The 23,946-nt window shown below is 43.9% G+C and overlaps 1 protein-coding gene across 3 annotated transcripts in view; it reads left to right on the top strand.

Annotated features, from left to right (window-relative positions):
• Positions 1 to 5,204, top strand: part of ASRGL1 (asparaginase and isoaspartyl peptidase 1) — a 90,418-nt gene extending 85,214 nt beyond the window's left edge. For all 3 annotated transcript variants that reach the window (XM_029595638.1, XM_029595636.1, XM_029595637.1), the window contains one exon: positions 4,426 to 5,204. In XM_029595638.1, coding sequence (XP_029451498.1) covers positions 4,426 to 4,649 — 224 coding nt within the window. In that variant the 3' untranslated portion in view covers positions 4,650 to 5,204. The remainder of the gene's footprint in view (positions 1 to 4,425) is intronic.
• Positions 5,205 to 23,946: the final 18,742 nt, after the last annotated feature.

A 23,946-nucleotide genomic window follows, 5' to 3' on the forward strand; every position in this document is an offset into this window, starting at 1 on the left:
ATTGTTAAAGGTTCTTCTTTTTTTCCTGTAACCAGAATAGTGATTAAAGTCTAAACAAAGTCTGGTAGAATAATAAGTTAATTTTCACCAGGTACTGTTAATCCTGTTAGTTGGCCAACATTGCTGTGACAGTTCCTGCCAGGTCAAGTTAAAAAAAAAAAAAAAGCAAAACAAAAACACTTCAGTGCTTTTATTGCTATGGAAATGTTCACATCTTGCTTTTGTGCTTCTGGCCTCTTTACATATTTATCCCTTCATTGTGACATTTTTCAGTGCAAACATTTTAAAGTGTGACTTGCACTAGGGGTGGGAGGAGCACTATAGCCTTTTTTTTTTTTTTGCAAGAAATACACCTTCAGAATACTTAAACAGAGCAAACGATAATCCCCAGGCTTGGCTGTGTTGCAGTGCCCTGCTGTGGATGGTCTAGTATTACGCATCTTTGCAAGGAGCATAAGTTCTTTTTGTGTTTCTTTTTCTCCTTGTAAATAAAACTCACAAGGAATTTCTGGGTCCTTTTGGAACAGCAGTCTAAGGGGGGATTATATTCTTTGACCAGCTCTGCGATAGGATCAGATGGTTTGGGATGAGAATGGATGGGGGAGAGCTTTGAGAACAGGACCCATAACTCGCTGAGAAAGTAACCTAATGTACCCACATCAAATTTCAATTGACTGGGTTAAAACACTGCTGCTCTGCTCATGATTTTTTATTAACCAATTTTTTTTTTTTATTTAACTAACCCAATCTACTCATATTTCTTACTGATATAATGGAATATTAAATATGTTTAGGAGTTAATTTTTAAAGAAGTTCTACATATAAAAATGCCGTAAGCGTGCGTATGTACATTAGATGTATGCATGCATAAGCGATTTTCAGTACAAGCCAAGTACTCGTGCGGAAAAATACACACGAACAAAGAGGGCATGTTTGGGCGTGGTTTGGATGACCATGCATACTTCTCTATTTTAGAATGACCACATGTGCAAATATCATCAAGAATGCGCAAGCACATTTACAGCTATTTAACACACCGAAATCAAATTTTCTTTGTCTTCTGTGACCCTGGTGTTTATCATGCTGGTGTCTGATGAGTGAAAAGGGCAGCTTGTTAGGAGTCGAGGCAGAGAGCATGGGGGACCAATGGAAAAATTATCTGTACCCATAAGTTTGACCCTTGTAACTTTTTGTCTGTCCGACCTTCCGTCTGATCCAAGGTTTGCTTCCGTTAAGCGGAGGGACCTTTCACTGGATGGCACTGCATTTCTGGTGGTGTTGGTGGGGGTCAGTGGCGCTGTGTGTGTGTGTGTGTGTGTGTGTGTGTCGCTGAGGCTGACTGGACCTATTAGGGGGTGTGGGAGTGTCAGTGAGGTGAACGTGGGCTTACTAAGGGGGTGTCACTGGTGATAACTGGGGGGGGAGGGTTGAGTGTTACAGGAGTGGATTGGGGCTGTTTGCTCATTGTGGTGAAGTGACATTCAGCGAGTATTACAAACTTATGGATACTCAGAGCACTACATTTGAGAAGGGAGAGAGAACAGAGGAGAATGAGGTACTCTTTGGAGACTATACAAGACTAGGGCACAGCTATGCCAACATATAACAGCCCTATACCCTTCCACGTGGAGAGGCTATGCCTTGCCAGTATACCTCAAATGCACTACAGCCCTGGCCTTTTTGTCCACCAGCAACTTCCAGACACCTCTAGGTTTCACAGCTGGAATAAGTCAGTCTGCCATTTTCATATGCATTGATCGGTTTCTGGCTGCATTTCTCAGCAAAACACATTAATATATATATTTTCCTGAGAGCAGACAGCAACAGCAGCAAATTATGACTGATTTTTTTTACCGAACTGAATGTTTTCCCTCTGATTTGGGGGCTATCGCTTGCACTCGCATCCCTGTAAGGGCACCTGCTGGCAACAAGCCACCTGCCATAACCACAAAAGCTTCCACTCTTTCAACATCGTACCCTGACTATGATGTCTCCCTGCCAGCAGAGGTCTTCTCGAAGTTCCGTTCTGTGCTGTCCACGTCAGCTTCTCACAGCTCATCCAATTCAGCCTGTGGTGCAGCCTCCTAGCCACCAGGAGTCCTTGGTGAACCTTGTCTCCAGCCTTGTCAGTCTCCTCTTCCTTACCTGCACCACATCCAAGTTTCAGCCCTACATAATTCTGCCTGTCCCTGCTTTGATCCCTTGCCTTGTGGCCTTCTTGCCTTGCTTTGCCTTGCCTTGTGGCCTACCTTGGCCTTCTCTGGCTCTGTGGCTTATTTCAGTTCCAGCCCTAGCCTGCATTCAAGCCTAGTTCCAGCTCTTACCAGCACTCTGTTCCAGTATCAGCTTCTGCCCTTGCCAGCACTCACCAAGATGTACCGGTGCTGCAGCAAAGCCCTACTGGCTCCCAGATCCCAAGGGCTCAACCCACCAGGGAGGAGGCTGGCTAGGCAGAAGACCGGCCCTAGTCCTGCCTTGCCATCTCGTGGCACTCTCCAGATGGTGTTCCCTCATTCCAGACCAGTCAGCCCTAACATCACTACAGTAATACAGCAACTAACCTCTGAACTTTTCTCTCCCTCGTTTTTCTAAGTGGTCTTACTGCTTTATCCTAGGAGAGGAGGAGGGCAGCTACAGCCTCTACCAGGGGACAACCGTGCTGCCTATAAGCTTGGGATATCTCAGCCTGCTGTTCTCTGCCTTCTCCCCTACAGCTGAAGGAGGATATCCATTCGAAACCTGGCTCATGATCCTGCTGACCTGCCTATAGACTGTAGCAGATGTCTGCTACAACAAGGTCCACCGGCAGACCAATACAATCATTGAGAGAAGCTTTGGCCTACAGAAAGCTCACGTTTCCATTGCCTGGACAGATGAGGAGGATGACTTCACTACAACCCAACTAATGTCTGTGATCTTTCTAGCCTGCTGCATGCTTCATAACCTGGCGAGAAAGCAGAGGCCTTACTTCTCCAGAGGGGCATGATGTGCATCCTAAAGGCCCCACGATAAAGAAGAGGAGGAAGAGGCATACAACCTGAGTGAAGAGGAATTGCAGGCTCACCACTAGGCTGTAGAAGAAAGGAACATGCTGATACAAAGAAATTTTCATGGGTGAAGGTGCATTTTTACAACAGATGATGTTTGTGCATAGCAAAAAACGTATGTTTTTCTGGGACGAACTCTCATTTTAGGACATGGCTGTGGTCACTTGGACTGCGCAAGCCCTGGTGCTTCTGTGCAGAGGTGTGCGGTCACTATTGACAGCGCCTTCAAAAGACACGGACATAGAAGGCAGTGGTGATAGCCAGAGGGGCTCCTGAGAGCTGGTGCTCGTGCTGGCTGAGGTTTTCCCTTTCATTAGCAGGTGTGCCAGGTAATAGAGTTTTGATATATAATGGTGGAGCTTATATAATTAATACATTTAGAAAAAATGATAAAAGAAAAAATATATATAAATAAGATCAAGAATCTAGCGGGCAAAGATATGGGCTACTTTATAAAGTATACACCTACACACACATGTCTGCAGCCTTTACATACATATCTTACATGCACTCCGGGAGGGGGAGAGAGAGAGAGAGTGGAAAGGAGTTGATTTGTACAATGCAGCTAGCAGAGACTGCAGTGCACAAATCAACTCCTCTTGTTAGAGTTTTCATTGTTTATAAGGTTTAAAATCTTTAATGATGTCAATATTACAATGAATACCTCTGAATGTTTCTGTACTACCTTCCCCCAAACCCCAACCCACCTCCCAAAAACTCAACCGAATCAAAGTGCCCCCCCTTACAATGTCAGGCTGAGCCTTTAAAGAGTCTCTCTGTCTCTCAAAATTTACATGCGTAACATACGCACACTGGCTAAGGAAAATTAAAGTTACGCGTGTCAGTGCTGGCCCTGTCTCTACAATGCCCATGCCCTGCCCCTTTTCTGCCTACTTTTTCCGGGCGCGCATACATTCATGTACGCGTGTCCTTACCGGATATTTAAAATTTCTGTAGCACCCACACAGCCCACTTTTGCGCGTGCAAGGCTTTTTAAATTTATTTATTTTATTTAAGGATTTATATACCGGAGGTTCCTGTATAATATACATATCACCCCGGTTTACAATGAACAGTAACTATCGCTTCAAGTTAGCGGTTTACAATGAACATAAATCTGCCTCTGAATGAATAAACCCAGTGAATTGGTGGCCAATGAATATTGCGAGTCCAATTGGAATTTGAACATTGGGTGTATTGCTTTGGAGAGTGGTGATTTAACAATGATGGTGTGCCATTCAGCTGTCTGAAATCTGCTCCCATCTCTCCAATGAGTACACATACAGTATCTTGACAACTAATTTTAACCAGGATGTAAAGAAGCAGAAGTTCTTTGCACTATAGCATAACAGTTTCTGGACTTTTTTTCCCCCACCAGGCATGACACCAGAAGAGGCTGCAGACACTGCACTAAGTTACATGAAGAAAAGAGTAAATGGTCTTGGAGGTGTTATCGTTATCAGCAAATCAGGGGACTGGACAGCAAAGTTCTCCACCAATCAGATGTCTTGGGCTGCAGTGAAAGATGAACAGATGCAGTGTGGTATTTATCATGGAGAGAATCAAGCTACAACTATCGAAGAAGCACGTGTCCGCCTCTAGTTCTCCACTTAAAACCAATCTGTGGATATTGCCTGATCCACTTGTAGCTCATTTTGAGAGAGATTTATAAGGAGTCATTGAAGACGTAACCAGGTGCAGTGGGACACCATGCATTAAGAGGGTAAAATAAAACATGAAGATGTTGTTTTGATAAACTGTAAATGGACAGAAATTAGTGGTGCAATGTGATATTTCGATTAAACCTTTCTAGACATTGTTAGGAAAGCAAATCATGTTTTCATGTTCCTTGCATCTTCAACAAATTGCTAGCCATTCCAACAACTATTTAAAGAAAAATAAGAAATATAGTTTACTCTCTACAGCAATATTTCAATGTGTGCATTCATAGGGGTTTGAGCATCATATTCTTTCGTTGGAATGCTTAGCTTGAGCTTGTTATGGTAATTTTCAGGTTTATTGCCCTGGCTATGATATGTGCACAACATTCTTTTGAACAGCTTATTAGCGAGCCACATAAAATATTTGTTAATTTCATACATGATTTTCTGTAAAATTGTTCATTGAATAATAAAACATGAAAGTGGATGTGTGCGATTACAGGTTTTCAGATCATTTTACCTTCAATAATCTTATTCTTTGTTGTCATATTTTGGTGACATAAGGCATTTATACCTTGCCAGGTATTGCAAAAGTAGGTGATCACTGGGGTAAATGATTATTCGGCAGTGTGGTTTAATATAAAAGTAAAGGAAGAGATGGGTCAAGTAAAGGTCCTAGAGTTCAGCAGTGCCAGTTTTACTTTTAGGATGCGTTGACAGAGGGTGAATAGAACAGATAGGGAACCATAGAAAAGACAAACACTTTTTGTTAGGAAGCTACATGTAAACTTGAGAATAAAGACACCAGCAGGTTTTTGAAAGAAGTATATGAAAAGAACATAAGAAATTGCCATGCTGGGTCAGACCAAGGGTCCATCAAGCCCAGCATCCTGTTTCCAACAGAGGCCAAAACCAGGCCACAAGAACCTGGCAATTACCCAAACACTAAGAAGATCCCATGCTACTGATGCAATTAATAGCAGTGGCTGATGCCTAAGTATAATTGATTAATAGCTATTAATGGACTTCTCCTCCAAGAACTTATCCAAACCTTTTTTGAACCCAGCTACACTAACTGCACTAACCACATCCTCTGGCAACAAATTCCAGAGATTTATTGTGCATTGAGTGAAAAAGAATTTTCTCCGATTAGTCTTAAATGTGCCTCTTGCTAATTTCATGGAGTGCCCCCTAGTCCTTCTATTATTCGAAAGAGAAAATAACCGAGTCACATCTACTCGTTCAAGACCTCTCATGATCTTAAAGACCTCTATCATATCCCCCCTCAGCCGTCTCTTCTCCAAGCTGAACAGCCCTAACCTCTTCAGCCTTTCCTCATAGGGAAAGGGCAAAAAAAAGTTAGCATTCAGAAGGCACAAGGGATCCTAGAAGAAGGATGACCAGGAGCAAAATCTGGAAAGGCTGAGGGAAGGAGGGGAGTTGTATTTTCCTGCTGTTGCGCTGTTTGTCTGTTTAAGGAAGTAAAGCAAGGAGGCAAGACCTTTCTTAAATATGTCAGTGAATGGAGGAACTGTAAGGGTGGGAGATGATGACTGAGAGATGAAGGGAGGGTGACGGGGACAACAAAATATATTGAACACGCACTTTTTTGTGCTGTATTCACTGAAAAAAGGGGTTGGAGAAGGGGCACAGATAAATGAAAGAAGTACTAACAGAAGAGAAGAACAGTCCAATTCATACACAGAAGTGATCTTTGCATGGAATTAGCCAAACTGAGTGTGCACAAGCTGGGAAACATCTTTGGATAGTGAGAGAGCTCAGAAAAATTCTAACAGATCCACTGAGAGCTCTTGTCAGTCATTCTGTGGAGGCAGACATAATTACAGAAGACTGGAAGATGGGCAGATGCTGTTCCCATTCACCAAAGCGACCTTGCATGGAGTAGGCCCTCTACCACCTGCCAGAAGACTTAAACAGTATAACCCAGGATGCTATTTATGGTCATGTGGTGATTTTTGCTCTGTGTTCTAAATAAAATCCTTCACTTGGTCTCTTCTTGAACATTAAGCTTTCTCTTGTGCAGTGCTGCTTCTCTGGAACTCCCAAAGGAACTTCTTCTTGAGGAATGGGAGAACCTCAGGTTCAGGTGACCTTGGAAGGCATGCTTATTTAAGAAGGCATTTATTTGAATCCTAGGCGTAGTTGTTTAGATGCTTATGATATTGCTTTTGGTCACTCTTTGATACAGGTCTCTGATTAATCTTGGAACTTTAGAATTTAGGAGGTGACTTGGGAGAGGGAAAAGGCCTGGAGGAGGCATAACAGCACTAAGTCCACAATTGTATTTAGACCGTTTAGTTATGCATGGTTACTTGAAGAATCATAGGAGGAAATTATATCATGGGCCACTGCGTTTTCTGATCTGCAGTAATTTGTGGGTTTCTTGCGAGAGAAAGTGGGTGGAGCATTGTCCTTTGCTCCTGACTCTTCTGGGATCCCATTTCAGGTTTCAGGGGGTTTGGATGCACAGTAATCACATATTTGGTTAGGCCATGGTCATTGTGAGAGAGTGATGTAGAAAATTGTTTTTCCTGTTGGGGATCTCCTTCCCTCTTTTACTGAGGATAACTAGATTTCTTGACCTTGCTGTCTTTAAAATTGACTGGTTTCTTATTTCTAATTATGGTTTGTCATATTTCTGTCAAACATTATTTTATATAAACAAAAAAATCCTGATAAACGATCAGATAAAGAAACTTCAAAAATATAAAGGTGGTTACTAATGAGGGTACACTCTCTTATAAAATGCTAAGGGAGGGACACGAGTACTTCTAGATAAGGGGCAGTCATAGGTTGTGGTACACAAACCAGAGCATAAAATTGTCTGGTACAATCAGAGCTCCATTTTGTCTTGCACCCAATATGAATATATTTCCAATGCAAGAAAATGCATACGTTCTCTTCCTATTTTATAAACATATGTGCATATATTTTACGTATGAAATAATCAAGACACTGAATAAAGATCCAGAATTAAACACACATTTCATTTTGAAAATACTTGCATGCGTACTGGGCAGTTTATCCGGTCCTTCTCCAGTTCACCTAGACCCTCTAGGACTTCACTCTGAAACCCCGCCAGTTCATCCAGACCTCCCACCCAAAAATTGCAGACAACAGAACCAATCCGATTTCACCTGCATGAGTAAATTAGCAGGCATAAATGTGTACAAATAAGTTTGGTAGTGTATGTATATGCATACATCTCTTACAAAATAGCAATTATTGCACATACTTCTGAACCCTGCCCCAGAACACCCTTACATCTCCCCTTTTTCCCCCCAGTACGCATGAAATCGAAAATACATGCGTACTCTCCACATTTATAAAACATATATGCATATATGTGCTATTTTTACACCCAGACCCCTTTGAAAATTCACCTTTCTGTGTTATGTATAGATGTGTATGCATTAGTAATCATCTTTATTTTTTGAAATACTGGTTTGTACAATTTATAAATGCATAATAAAAATAAAAAAATTGGGAAACAAAGATTAATGTTTGTTATTCATGATAATGTCTTTAGTGGTACTGACGGGTTTTGTGGGGGAGGGAAGAGAGTGATACAGGAACTGACATTGTTTAGGACAAGTTTTATATTTTTTGTATATGCTTGTCTTTCATATAGAGTTATTGCGTATTGGTTTATCGTACCTATAGTATTGAACTGCCTGTATTATTTTAAAGTCTATTCTACAGTATGAAACTTTTTTTACATTATTTGTATATTTGCTTTTGTTGCACATGACTGTTTGCAGGATAGGTGACTAATTAAATAAGAAGTATGGCGGTGACTAGAAAGTACAGGCCAGTTAGCCATACTTCAAATGTTGTGAGGTTAATGAAATCATTGAAAAAGAAAGATTAGTAGAATGTTCAGAACTCATCAGCTTAACAAGATATTAGGCAGTGAGGCTTTAAACAAATCCGATCAGGTTATTTGATTGGGATTTGGATTGGGGTGGGTGCCTGATGTGCTATATTTAGATTTCAGTTAGGCTTTTGACACTTCCACAGCAAAAGCTAAATGCCTAGTGGTGGGTACCATGCCGGTATATATGGTTAGAAACAGGTTGAATGATAGGGAGCGATGAAATTAAGTTCACTCCAAGGAAAGGAGGATTTAAGAGTGGGTGTGGATTCCCCATTTAGTTCACAGTCAGCAATCCTCCCTTCACATATCTAACCACTAAAAGCTTTGTAATAATAGTCACATCAACCTCTCTTACCCTCTCCCCCATTTCTGTTCTGCTCCTTGGGAGTTCTGCATCCGAAATGCATTGAATCCTAGCTGCCAAGTACTTAATCATTCCTTCAGCTTTCTTAGATTGCTTCTTGTTTATCTAATTCATAAGGAGTGTCCAGTCTGTTGCAATTCCTAGTATCATTTGCAAAGAACCAAATGTTTCCTATTAACCCCTTTGCAAAATCATTTATGAAAATATTTAACAAAGCTAACTTCAGGACTGATCCCTGGGGTACCACACTGATAGTCTCACTTTTCTTGGTGCGAACTCCCATTACCACTACTTTTTGCTGTTTATCACGCAATCAGATTCTAATCTTGGGTCCTACTCCAAGCATGCCACATCTGGAGCCCTCCCTGGATTTACTTCTTTGCATACCTAATCAAAGAAATTGATAAAATTTGTTGTTTGAGATGATCTCTGTCTTTAAACCATGGGGTCTTGGATCCTTCATGCCTCTGGATTCAAGATATTCTATTAGCCTTTCCTTTAGAAGTGACTCCATTAATTTGTTAAGCTCAGGCTTGTGGACCCTTGGGCCGATGAGAGGATGGAATACCTTGCGAAGGTTCCGTAGGTTCTCTCGTCAGGTGGCGAGGCTGAATGGAAGAGGAGCGCAGTTGACCTTCGGCTCTGGAGGCAGAGACGACTGCAGACAGATGAAGAGACTAGAAGAGGAGCTGAATCTTCACCCTTGGAAGTTTGTGGTCCCCCCAGGAGGAGCCCATAGGGACCCAGACCGCTGGGACTTAGGTGGACCCCGAGAAGTCGCGGTATCGGTGCAAGGGCTGACTGGAGCTTCACCCTGGAAGTCTGCGGTCCCCCCAGGAGGAGCCCGTAGGGACCCAGACCGCTGGGACTTAGGCGGGCCCTTGAAGACGGAGTCCATGAGGGGTCCAAGATCAGGTGCCAGAGAGTCATCGCTTACCAGGCCGAGGTCACACACCAAGGGATCAACGCTTGCCAGTCCGAGGTCACACCAGAGAATTACTGCTTGCCAATCCGAGTCGCACACCAGAGAAGTACTGAAGCCAATCCAAAGTCAGGAACCGAGAAGACCAAGCCGAAACAGGAACAGGGATCCAAGCTCAAGAACTCACCAAGGTAAGCAGACAAGACAACGCTGGAGGACGTTGCCAAGTCGGAGAATGAGCAGAGGAAGCTCCTTTAAATACTTCCTCTGCTCAGGCTGATCCAGGACAGGTGAGGTCGTTAAAGGGATCAGGTCCCTTTAAATTGGTGAAGGGGGCGTGGCCTCGTGCCTAAAGATGGCAGCGGCCATCTTTGATTTCCTCCGCGGAGGAAACTACTGCAGAACGGCGCGGGGGAAGAGCAGGGATAGCTCTCCTCGCGATGGTCAGGCCGGGGGCCCGTGCCGGGGCACCGCGCACTCGGTCAGGGGTTTCCCCGGAGGCTGCCGCGGCGGGTCGCCGCTGCAGCCGAGGTAGGGGACCGCGGTCGTGGCCTGCCATGGCCGCGGGACACAATTAATTTACCCATGATTGTGGTCAAACTAACTGATCTGTATTTACTAGGGATGTGAATCGTTTTTCTAATGAATTGAAATATCGTACGATATTTCTAAATTAGTTAGAAATCGGTTAAAAGAAAGAAACGATCAATTTTACCCACGATTTTTCATAAAAATCGTTTTTCGGGTTAGTGCGCCCTAACTCATGTTAGTGTGCACTAACAAAAAACCTTTTTTGTTAGCACACTAACATGAGTTAGGGCGCACTAACCCGAAAAATGATTTTTCACTAAAAAAAAAAAACAAACCAAAAAAAACCAGGGAAAAGCGGGAAAACTATTTTTTCCCGCGGCCAGACAATTCCGAAAGCAGGAACCATCGGGCACCTAATTCACATCCCTATTAGTTACTACCCTTCTCCTTATTTCCTCCTTTAGGAAGGGGGATCATATCTGCCCATCTCCAGTCCTCCAGAACAAAAGAAGTGGGTCAGATCAGTGATCCATGGAGCCCAGCATTCTCTCTCTGAAAGTGGCCAGTCCATATCCCTCAGAAGTAACATAGACACAGAAAAAGACTGTATAGGCCATCCAGTCTGCCCATCGATCCAATTAACTTAGCATTATAATTCTCTGAGGGAATAATGGCAATTGTAAAGCCAAATTAGTTGGGCAGATTAATGTTTCTCTTGAATTCAGGAAAGTATGGGACAAGCTCGAGGATCCTCATTTGCAGGTAAAGTTGGAGGTCAAGCAGGATCTGCATTATTGCCCCATGAAGGGAAATGGGGCAAAATAGGTGGGCCTTAGGATTATTTGCAATCATATTTTGTTTCCATATACCGATGTATGCTTTTAGTGCCTGTACTGCATCTATTATATCACAGAAAACTTGAAAATGTTTCTTTTTGCACAATAATCCCCAGCTGCAAAGGCTGGCTTATCAAATGTGCACAGTGTTGCATCTCTTCTTTTGCTCACCACTTCCTTCCATCTTGTCTTTGAGCTCCAGTAATTGCTGATTTTCCCAATTCATTTTTGCTGGTCCTGTTGATGAGGCACTCTAGTAACATCTGGTGTGTTTTCTTTAATTGCTCACAGAGAATAGGTAACACATTATATGAACTGTGATAAGAATATCGCTGCTACTCAGCAATGTCAGGGTGCTATCCCTGCATGTGAACTCACCTCCTGACAGTAATGACTGCCACTTAAAGGGATACTCAGCACTTTTGTAGTTTCTGATAGTTTAAGTACTCCTAGTGAATGATACTGACATTGACATCTACAGCATTCTACATTTTTAAAAGTAAAAGTCTGATGAAGGAATTCAGTTTGGAGTTCATCTTCAGCCAGCTGTGTTTATCTTTATGTCGATGAAATTGCTCAGGCTTCAGATAATCCTGAGTGTCGGATTGCCCATTGTGTTCCTGGCTTGTCTCCAAGGGAAAACTACGTTGAAAAAGAAATGATGTATAAAAAAGATCATGGTTTGGTTGTGTGGTTTTGTTGTTTTTGGGGGGGGGGGGGGGGGGGGGGTTATTAATAGGCAAATTAATTAGAAAAGGATTTTTTTTTCAGTACCATTCAAGAAACTCAAAAGATGCACTGGCTTCTGTGCAGGGCAGATGAGGTCACCAATTTGCAGAGGAACCTGAACTGCAGGAGCTAAGATATAAAGCAGATACTCTGCATAATCCATATAGTTTTGATGATTATAAATTCTTTCCTGCCCCATTTTTCATCTCATTTTTAACCACCGTCCCCAGCACCTCCACCCTCTTCTCTCCTCTGACAATCTAGGTGGCTATAACAGGGATTTCCAAACCTGTCCTGGGGTCCCCACAGCCAGTCGGGTTTTCAGGATATCCACAATGAACATGCAGGAGATAGATTTGCATAGACTGAGTCTCCAATGTACGCAGATTTATCTCCTGCATGTTCATTGTGGATATTCTGAAAATGTGACTGGCTGAGGAGTCCCCAGGACAGATCTGGGAAACCCTGGGCCATAGCTTTCCTCAGCTAAGCACCAGTGATGATGACTTTTTGAAGCCTGTCTCATCAGTCTTGCTTTTGTGGTAGCAAAGTTCAACACTATAGTGGCAGCTGCCTGCCAGCCTTCCCTGCCAGCCAGAGGTAAGGTGCATTACATCTATGCCATAATAGTCCTGCAAGCCCTATTCAATAGGGGACTTGACTATAGATTTCCTTTCCTGTGCTATAGCTCGCAGTGCTATCGCCTGGCTACATGGAAGCTCTCTTTAATTCAATTTTTTATTTATATGGTCTCAGGATTGTATCTTGAAAGCCCTTGAAGCAGACATTTTGTATCACCAAATATTGCCACCAAGAGAGCAGTTTCACTGCTTTGTATAGGACAATCCTGTTTGTTTGGGGGTTTGTTTGTTTTTAAGTAACTATTCTATGTCCTGCTTAAGCAAGAGTAGGATGCATGATTATGCTTTTTTTTTCAGTCTGGCTATATATGAAAAAATAAATTTAATTTCATATGTGACAGATATAGATGTAGGATTTTAAAAAGGGGGTTACAGATGATTATTGTGTATCATCACCCCCCCTGCGTCTTACCCATCTGCCAACACCTCATCTCTCACCTTTCCTTATGCCCTCTCCCTGCTTCACCCTCTTTATGCTGGCTCCAGCTTCCTTTCCACCTGAACCCTCCTTTTTCTTTCTATTTTCCACCCCTCTTCATTTCATCATCATCTCCTACACCCCCCCCACCCCATCTTTCTTTCCATAGTTCCTTCCAAAGTTTCTCTCTTCTTCATGTGCCTACAGTTTCCTTTCCACTCCCCCCCCCCCCCCCCCACACACACACCAACATCTCAACATCTTCATTTCCCCCCTGCCCTTAGATTCCTCTGTTTCTTCCCCCCAGGATGTTTCCATCTCTCTCAACCTTTTCATTGGGTTTCTCTTCATCTCCATCTCCCCCAATTATTTTCTATCTACACCTTCTTTCCAAGATCCTGTCTATCATCCCTCCCTCCTCCCCCCAGGTTCCTCTCCATCTCCCTCTCCTCACCTTCACTGTTGATGGTCTGACCATGTCAAGAGAGGTGGACAGTAGTTTGTTTTGTTTTTTTAAATGTGGTAATGCTCGGTCTGGCTTTTACCAAGGGGATAATGTTTTGTATTCTGTAATCTAGCCTGCAACCATCCTTAACACATTCTGCATTGACTTGATGGAGATAGCATAGGTCTTAAAAACTAGTGAAAAGTGTTTTAGCTCAATAAAAAGGTATCACTCACAACTTGCTTCTTGACCTTTCTTTCTACATATCCTAGTGGATTAATAGCAAACACATTAATTCAATAAAAATGTAAAAAATATAAAGCAAAACTGTGGAGGTAACCTAGGTATGCCTGAAGCAATACAATAAGGGGCGGATTTTAAAAGGCGCGCGAATAGCCTACTTTTGTTTGCGCTCCAGGCGCAAACAAAAGTAAGCTGGATTTTAGTAGATACGCGCGGAGCCGCGCGTATCTGCTAAAAACCTGGATTGGCGCGCGCAAGGCTATGGATTTTGTATAGCCAGCGCGCGCCGAGCCGCGCAGCCTACCCCCGTTCTCTCCAAGGCCGCTCCGAAATCGGAGCGGCCTCGGAGGGAACTTTCCTTTGCCCTCCCCTCACCTTCCCCTCCCTTCCCCTACCTAACCCACCCACCCGGCCCTGTCTAAAACCCCCCCTTACCTTTGTCGGGGGATTTACGCCTCCCAGAGGGAGGCGTAAATCCCCGCGCACGAGCGGGCCTCCTGCGCGCCGGGCCGCGACCTGGGGGCGGGTACGGAGGGCGTGGCCATGCCCCCGGACCGCCCTGGGCCGTAGCCACGCCCCCGTACCCGCCCCCAAAATGCTGCCGACACGCCCCCGAAACGCCGCGACGACCGGGCACGCCCCCGACACGCCCCCCTCTGAGAACCCCGGGACTTACGCGAGTCCCGGGGCTCTGCGCGCGCCGGGAGGCCTATGTAAGATAGGCTTCCCGGCGCGCAGGGCCCTGCTCGCGTAAATCCGCCCGGTTTTGGGCGGATTTACGCGAGCAGGGCTCTGAAAATCCGCCCCTAAGAGCATAAGATACTGCATGTCATGCTGAGTCAGACCAAATGGTAATTGAACCAACCATACTGTCTCCAGTAGTGACCAGTCTGGAATCCAGTTACCTAGTAGATCCCAAAGAGTAGATCCATTCCTTGCTCACTCCCAGGGATAAGTGGAACCATTGTTTATAAACGTTTCCTCCACTAACTTGCCCAAACCCCTTTTAAACTCAAGCTATGTAAGATGTCTTAACCACATCCTCCAGCAACAAATTTCCCTTAGTCTTGATTGTGTGAAAATTAAAAAAAAAAAAAAAGTATTCTCTGTTTTAAATCTGCTACCTGTTAGTTTCATAGCATGTCCCCTAGTCTTGGTGGTATTTGTAAGAGTATAAATAACCATTCCCTGTTTAACTCATGAATTTATAACCTCTGATCTGTCCTCTCAGTTGCCTCTTCTCCAAGTTGAGGAGCCCTAACCTGTTTAGCTTTTTTTCATAAGGGAGCTATTCCATCCCATTTATCATTGGCGTTGTCCTTCTCTGTACCTTTTCTAGTTATGCTTCATCTTTTTTGATTTGGGGGTGACTAGAACTGTACACAAAACTCAAGGGGGGCGGATTTTAAAAGCCCTGCGCGCCTAAAGCCCCGGGACGCACGTAAGTCCCGGGGCTTTCGAAAAGGGGCAGGAGGGGATGTGTCCGGGGGTGTTCCCGAAATGACGCGGCATTTCGGGGGTGTGCCGTGGCGTTTTGGGGGCGGGCCCGGGGGCGTGGTGCCGGCCCGGGGGCGTGGTCGAGGCCTCCGGACCAGCCCCCGGGACTGGAGGACGGAGCGGGGCTGCCGGCGACGCACGCAAAGGTAAGGGGGGGGTGGGTTAGGTAGGGGAAGGGAGGGGAAGGTGGGGGGAGGGCGAAGAAAAGTTCCCTCCGAGGCCGCTCCAAAATCGGAGCGGCCTCGGAGGGAACAGGCAGCGCGCGCTGGACTCGGCGCGCGCAGGTTGCACAAATGTGCACCCCCTTGCGCGCGCCGACCCTGGATTTTATAAGATACGCGCGGCTACGCGCGTATCTTATAAAATCCAGCGTACTTTTGTTCGCGCCTGGTGCGCAAACAAAAGTACGCGATCGCGTATTTTTTAAAGATCTACCCCAAGGTGCGGTTGCACGATGGATCGATACAGAGGCATTATGATATTCTCCATTCCTTTCCGAATCACTCCTAACATTCCATTTGCATTTTTTACCATCACCATACTCTGAGCTGAGGATTTCAACATATTGTCCACTGTGAGTCCAAGATCCTTTATCTTGGTGGCGACTCCAGAACCCAGCATTGTGTACCTATAGTTGGGATTAAGTTTCCCTTATGTGCATCACTTTACACTTGTCTACATTAAATGTCATCTGCCATAGAGATGCCCAGTTCCCCAGTCATGCAAGCTCCTTCTGTAATTCCTCACAATCTGCTCATATTCTAAAAACGTTGATTGAGTGTGTGCTGTCTGAAAATTTGATCACCTCACTGCCCCCTTGTCCAGATCATTAAAAAAATTATGTTAAACAGCATAAGTCCCAGTACAGATTTTTGGGGCACACCACTATTCACTTTTCTCTATTGGGACAACAATGATCCTTCACTCTGTTTCCTGTCTTTTAATAAGTTATCAGTTCCCAGTTGGATATTGCCTCCTATCCAATGGTTTTATAATTTCCTGAGGAATCTCATGAGGGATTTTGTCAAATGCCTTTGGAAAATCCAGATACACTATATCAACCAGCTCACTCTATCTACATATTTATTAATACCTTTAAAAAAATGTAGTCAGTTGGTATAAGGCAAGTCTTCCCTTTGTTAAATCCATGTTGGCTCTTCCCCATTAAGTCATGTCTATCCATATGGACAGTAATTTGGTTACTATTTGTTATTATTTTGTAAGTTTGTTAATAATCATGTTATTACAATCAATAGAACTTAAAATATCTGTCTAGGATGTTTGCTTTACTGTAATTTAATAATTCTCATCCAGCTCTAAGCTAAGTAGCATATAAATAAGTAAAGCAAAAAAGATTTTTTCTGAACCCAGGACAATAATAACTGTCAAGTAATTTAATCCCTTTAACTACAACAGCTTCTAAATTTCTGAGCCTTGTAAACTGCCAAGTATCTAAAGACATAAGTCACATAGGCCTGGATTTATCATTCTATCACAGAATGGTGAAGCCAGCAAAAGCGGGGGCGGGGGGGGGGCAAAGGGAAGGCAGGCCTGCGAAAGCCGGCAGCCATCACACCACCACGGTGTTTTCACTGCCGGCTTTCGCACCCAATAGCGCCACTGACGACAATAAAGCGGCTTACCTTATCGCCGCCAGCAAAGACATCGCGGAGTCTGCCTCCTCGCCACCCCGACTCCTCCTTTCGCTGCCCTGACTCCACCCCTAGCAAGCTATCGCACGCGAAAATGGACTTTTTGCGTGCGATAGCGACTTATCGCACGTGATAAGCGTTACAAAATGACCCCCATAGACTTTTTTTTAATGCCAAAAATGAGATGGCTAGGTCAGCTCAAGACATGCGTGTTTGTGCTGCAGAATTTTACCCTTGTGTATTTTTTTTTTTTTTTTGCACATCTTAGAATTTTGTATAATTGAGGCCAAGATACCTAGAATAAAAGATTCTAACCATGTTTAACAGTTGTACCTCTGGAATTATTTAACTCACCAGGGAAAGCTATGATTTTTAGAATTTTAATGGTATATGTTATTTATTTGTATGACAAATAGTGCCGTAGATGAAATTATTAAAAACTGATGTGTAAAAAAACAAATCCTGTGCCTGGAATAAATCAGCATCATTAAGTCAGCATTTAAAGAATTGATTCATTGATGTACAGCATCATTTCTTTACTCTCAATTTAGATCAGTGTTTCTATTTTACACTTTGGTTGCCGAAGTGCTAAGAATAGGAATATATATATATATATATATATATATTCATTAGTGCTTGGCTAATCCGCAGAATCCAGCCAATGGAATCATTTCCTATTCCTTGATTTTTTGCTGTGTATTAGCAGCTTCTTTGTTGCTTCAAGACCTAAGAATAAATCTTCATCATTCAAATTAGTTTTCAGTCAGGCAAGTTATATCATGAGCATTGTTGCTCCTACTGCATTAAATGTTGTTTGCAAATGAGAAATACATTTCATTCTGAAAATGGTCTCTTCAATGTGCATCTGCAGCTGAGAGACCAAAGCCTGGACAGGCAAGAAGACTGAATTTCCTTCTGATTCTTGGTGATGGTTTCTTAACAGCAAGGGTGAGACGTAGTGGCAAGGCTGTGTGGGAGAAGCTCAAACCAATCACTTCCTATGCTGTACTTGTTCTGTGAATAAATGGCATACCGCAGAGTCCAATGCAGTCAGTCCAAAACCTTTGTAAGCTCTTTACCCTTCCCCATTTTGTAATCCCTCAACTGTCCCCATCCTGTGACAGTGACTATGGATTCCCTTCATGTCTGAGTCTCAAAGAAAACTTTGTCTGGTCCTATCTCTTCACTGCTGCTTTTGTGCCATCACCATAGCCCTATATTCACTATAAATAAAAAGAATGAGAGTACAAAAAGAAAGGTTACAGGAAGAGAGCTCATAGGAGAGTGTATTATTGTCAGAGAAGTACTGTATCCTGACACCCACAGGATTCAGTGGTGAGGAGACCTAAGGTATCTCCATGTTCCGTCCGTCGGTCTCAGATGGCTTTGACCTCTGTGCCTCATCTTTCTTCCTTCTCTCTCCTCAAGCCTTGGGAAGATGGCTGCTGTCGCGTCTTCATGCCGCTCTCTCCAGCGTCCCCGGATCAGCAACGGTGTTCGCCATGATTTTCCTGAGGGCCTCCTAGGGTGCGCACGCCACCCACGTCTATATCCACGTCATGGTGGGAACCTCGGGGGCGTCCCCTCCGAGTGACATCATCACATCCTGGTATTTAGCCTGCCCTTCGTTTGCTAACAAACTGAGTTAGCAAGGATTGGATTGGAATGGACTGCCTCCGGTCTAAGCTGCTCTACCGCTTCTCTGCTGCTGCAGGAAGCGCTCTCTCTCTCTGCCCTTCGGGATAATTCATCGCTAACTTGGGTACCTGCTCCTCAGGGGCCCTTCTGCTCTCTTTCAGATACCTATCTGGGAAACCGGGTACTCGCTCCTCGAGGGCCTGCACTCCCTACTCTGGTGCCTGCATCTGAACTGCTTCTGCCTGCCAGGATCTCCATCAATACAGCTTTCTACTTCAGTGAGTACTAACCCTTTCAGTCTGTCTCACCTTCAGCTTCAGCGCTCGGAGTCTACATCTGGGACCTGCCTCTGCTACCCTGCACTGTCTATCATCTACCTGAGTGTGAGATTGGTCTCCTCTGCTGAGGACCCCTGGACTGCTTCTACTGGGTTACCTTCACTGCTGCCCGCCCCGGGCAGTACCATCAAGCTGTATAATAAATACAAATTCTCTGTGTCTGCGTGTATAGAGTCTAGCCTAGTAGTGCGGTTCCTCATGGGGCTCCTCCCCGTGGGCGTGGTCATCACCGCAGTACCCAAGAATCCACCAACACCTCAAAACGCTAACACTCCACATGGAGGGAAGCTGGGGGTGGGCCCTTCACTGCATTTTACAGAAACTCTGCAGGATCAGGAATTTTGAAATTGATCTTCTTGGCATCCTTTGAAAACTGGTATCTCCACAGACTCAGTCCTTTCCACCACTCTTTTTAATATCTCCATGGCCCCTCTGTGTAAACTGATGGCTGGGCTTTGGGAGGAATACCGATTATATGCTGATGATATACATTTTTTTTTTCTCCCAATACTGTCAACTTAATGTTTGGAGCCATTTTCACAAAGATGAAATTTGTACAATGTTCTCTCAACCTAGCTTGATGTTACCCAGCCAACTTGGACAGAAATCCTGCCTCAAACTCCTCCCCCTTTTCCAAATTAGCATCACACCATGCGTTATGGTGTTTTTCGCATGCGAAAAGGCCATAACGTGACTTGGAAAATAACCCCCTAAGTTTGAGTAATGCTGCAGTGTTCCCTATGGTTGATATAAATGACCTAGGTAGATCTGTGGTGGAATTGGTGGTGCACAGATGTCCATTCAGGGTAATAAAAGGCAGCTTCTCCCAAGGCCATTTTGTCAGTGCTGGGTGGTGTTAGGCGAGCTCTGGACGAGGGAGTTGGAGGTTTAGATGTCGGAGATGGTGGTGGTGTTTATTCAGTTTCGATTGCTGATTGGTGTCATTTGTGCTTGTTTTTCCCATGCTCTTTCCCCATCTTTTTATCTTTGTGTTCTTGAGTGCCTCTCATTGTTGGTCTGTGATTTTCTGCCTTTTTGTCCACTTTTTTTTTTAATGTTCCTGAAAGAGCTGAGTAGGTGTTTGTGGCTGTGGAGGGAATGAAGCGTGATAGAGGAGGTGTGAGTGAGGGAGCAAATGTGCAGGAGGGTGTGTGGTGACAGAGAGGATAAGAGGATTATGGTGGGGGGTTAGTTTAGTGAAGCCAAGGAAGGGAGATGGTGTGACAGGAGAGTGTCATTCAGGAGGAGGAGAGGGAGGGCAGACAGGGAGCAAGGACTGGTCTGGAAAAGCAGCAAGAGGGTGCAGTTAGAAGTGGGGGGAGAAAAGAAAGTGGGTGGAGATGTTAGAGCAGGAGGAGTAGGGTGGCAGGAGAGCAGAGAGTGGGACTAGCGCTCAGGGACGTTGGGACTCACACTACTCATCATCTGAGAGCAATGAGCAGGTGGGAACCAGCATCCAACAGCTGGACGAGAAGCGGCATCAATATATTATGATATGTACAGTGTTGGTATACTGATACACTTCATGTGTTACTGCATTGTGCAGATGCAGAATAAAGAGTATTAAAAAAAACAAAACATGATGAGCACTTCATGGAGGAAGAGAAGCACCTTCTGGTGTGGTGGGTCTATGAGAAGCACAGTGCACTCGGTCAGAAGACATCCTCGAAGATCAAGAGGTAGATCTGGAAGGGCATCGCCAAGGATGTCAGCAGCTTGTCAGTGATGACCAGGACAGCAGTTCAGCTGAAGCATCACTGGCAGGACACCAGAGCAGCTGCCAATGCCAAGCTGGCACTGTTCAAGTGGCCCAAGCATTGAGAAGCTTGACCAAGCCTGGAACACCATGTCGCAATTGGTTACGGGGTCAATATCATCTCTGATTTGTTCATGGAGAGAAATAATTGCCTGGAGTTCAGTCTCTATGTCCAGGCCACATCTGTCTCCAGTAACCCCAGCAGTATTTTTCTCAGGTGAAATATCCGATGCCTGGACAATTTGAGCCAGGACAGCCTGCTCCTCTTGGACCCTCCTTTCTTCTTCAGCAATAAACTGTTTTCTTTACCTCTCTTCTTTGTCCTTCAGCATTTGCCATAGTAATCCTTCGACTCACATGGAAAATGTACTAATCCATCAAAAAAAAAAAAAGTATACAATCTATATTTCCACAGAGAAGCATCTATACACATAACCATAGGGACACACAATAGATTAAAATGGCCACCAGAAATGTGGATTAACTTTTACTCCTGCCCTGACCCAGGTGTTTTTAAATTTTCCTTGTTAAAAAAACATGTGCTAAAATGTTTCCCCGGTAATGCAGCTCCCTGCGTAGCCCTGTAATAGCTAATGCCTTCATTTCATGGGATTTGCATATACCCATGATAATCATACGCAGGTTTCTTTATGCGGTTTTTTTTTCAGCACTAAACCCATATTACATACCTGGGTTAGCAGCGCGTCTTATTACGTCATTCTAAGAGAGAGCAAGCTGAAGGATCCTCTGCTGTCAGAGAATGGGAGACTAAGTGAAGAGAGAAAAATGTAAACCGAATCGGGGAAGAATTCAATCGGTATTTTTAAACTTTATTTTATTATTCACCAAAGCCATAGAATTAAAATGACTAGTCCCAAAACTAAGAAAAGAATAAGGCAGTATATTTCATCTCGTGTTCATTCCACTTATTCTTTTTCAAGTAAGTGACCCTCAAATTACTTGTTCCATGAAATTAGTTTATCATTCACTAACCATCCAAGAGAAGTGATTGTTTTTATTGTTTAACTGGATTTGACTTGAGCATATAACTCATATGTTAAACTTCATTAACTCTTCATGATGAAAAGACTCATGTTGCTAGTTCATAAGAAGTAGAATCTGCTGCTTATTACTGACTTGAAACAAACTTTTTAATGTGCAAATTGTAATTAAAATAATAATCCACAGTTTTTGTCAGTACAACAACATTACAATGTGTTTTTACATTTTAAGTAGGTTACATCTAGGGGGAGGGGGGATTTTTATTTTGTAAGGCAGGGTCTCCAAGCTGCTAACAGTGCGGATTATCTTTTGGTACCGGTAGCTATTGTAGCTCAGTCATTTCGGTGGCTGGACTATGAGTGTTAAACCTCCCTGAAACTCATAAACTCTAGATATATTTGCACAAGTAAAGTTGATGGATGTAGATTGTAATAGGGTTTTCTCCCTTGCTTTCTAAACTGTTGAATAGGGTATTTTAAAAAATTATTTTTATTGGCATGTCCATTGTATACTGTATGGATTATGTATCCAAATTATAATCCTACTGTGGGATAATGACTAAAGTCTTTTCTTGTTGTAAAATAGCAAATGATTCCTTGGGGCTGATGCAATACCATGTGCTAGCTGCTGCACATGGCTTAGCACGCAATTGGATGCACATCCATAACCCCTGATCCAAAACGGAGATTAGCGCGTCCAAAACTCACGTCCAAATCACCGTGTAGCCAATAGCGCTATATGCTCATCACATGGAAATTCATAGATGAGCCTATTAGCTAATCCCCACAATCCAATAGATTTTCTGCGCAGCCAATGTACCCTTGCAGTGTGGCAAATTTTATGCCACCCCAGGACTGGCGTAAAGGTATGCCACGTTCAAGGGTGCTTTGAAAAAAAAAGATAAATCATTTTTCTGTGATTCCTCCTAATAGTATCATAGCGATACTAGCGGCACTGTAAATAATTAACCATGATGTTAATCCTACTCATGTCTTTCTCTCTCTTCTCCTAGTTCTATTACCCTTGTTCATTGTAACTTCATTTCCTATACACGAGTTTCAGTTTTATGTTATCCTGCACCCCTTGTTCAAATGTAAACCGGCATGATGTGATTTTATCATGAATGCCGGTATATAAAAAACCTAAATAAATAAATAAATAAATAAATAAGTGGAATCAAATAAAGCAGTATTTACTTAAAAAAAAAAAAAAGTCTTTGAAAAAAAAATTCTGGACATCCAATATACACATACAAGGTACACAGTTCAAGCCATGTATCTTGTGTGTGTGTATATAAGCTGGGAGCGGGAGAAAACAGATACTCGTGGACTGAGCATCTGTTTTCCCACCCTGCTTGATAGCCCGCTTGATAGCCATCTCTCCTCTATGCCCGATGCTGAGGAGGCACTAGGGACGCACATTTGTCAATAGCATCTCCTTCTTAGCGTGACCCATTTAAATATTGGATCATGTGCTCAGGAGAGGTGCTGGGCGTGTGCTAGAAAATGGGTGCTGAACACTAAGCGCCAGTTTTCTGCGCACAATTATTGCATCGGCCCCATTGTTAGTACTATGAGTGAAAATGAAGTGTTAATGAGTTGGTTCTTATGTCAGCCTGTTGTTATATAGGTACATGGGTACTGGCAAATCATTTTTTTACAGTGTTGGTTAGATTGAAAGAAGACTCTGGATCCATTAAGTCCAGCCTTCTTCTAATAGCCTAACAGCTATCACTAAGTGATAATTTGTTTAAGGCAGGGTGGCTTGTTCAATCTGCCGCCCTTAACTTGGTGACGGAGCGATAATTCCCTCATTGCCTGAATGGGAGGGGGGAGTACATCGGGAGTAGTGAGGGTTCCCAGGGCAACATAGTTTTAAATGATGCCACCTGATTGGCCATGCCAGCTGAACCAGTGTTAGGCAGGAACTCTGGCGGTAAGGGTCTCTGTTGAAGGATACCTCAGATCTTCAGGGACTGCAGTTGGGTAGGTTCTGCTTCCCCGGTTTTTCCCCGTTCTTGTTATGGCTGGGTCCTCTGGGCTGAGGTTCTTCTTTTTTGTGGTTTTTTTTCATGGCAGGGGGGTCTCCTCTTTAGGTTGGGCTGTAGTTATGTCCCCCAGGTGCTGGGTGGGCTAGCAGTGACTTGTGTCCACTCTCAGTGGCGTCGGGTGGGAGTGATATGCATGCATCGTTGGGGTCGGCATTCAGGCCCAATCGCTGCCATCCTGTCAGTGTGCCTTAGGTGGGTTCGCCCCCCTCCAGAGGTTCGGGGCCTGGAGTTCTTGCGGGCTAGGGAGGAAGGAAGGGGCTCTGCTTTCATCAAGGCGG

Source organism: Rhinatrema bivittatum, chromosome 3 (genome assembly GCF_901001135.1).
Source record: "Rhinatrema bivittatum chromosome 3, aRhiBiv1.1, whole genome shotgun sequence".
NCBI lineage: Eukaryota > Metazoa > Chordata > Amphibia > Gymnophiona > Rhinatrematidae > Rhinatrema > Rhinatrema bivittatum.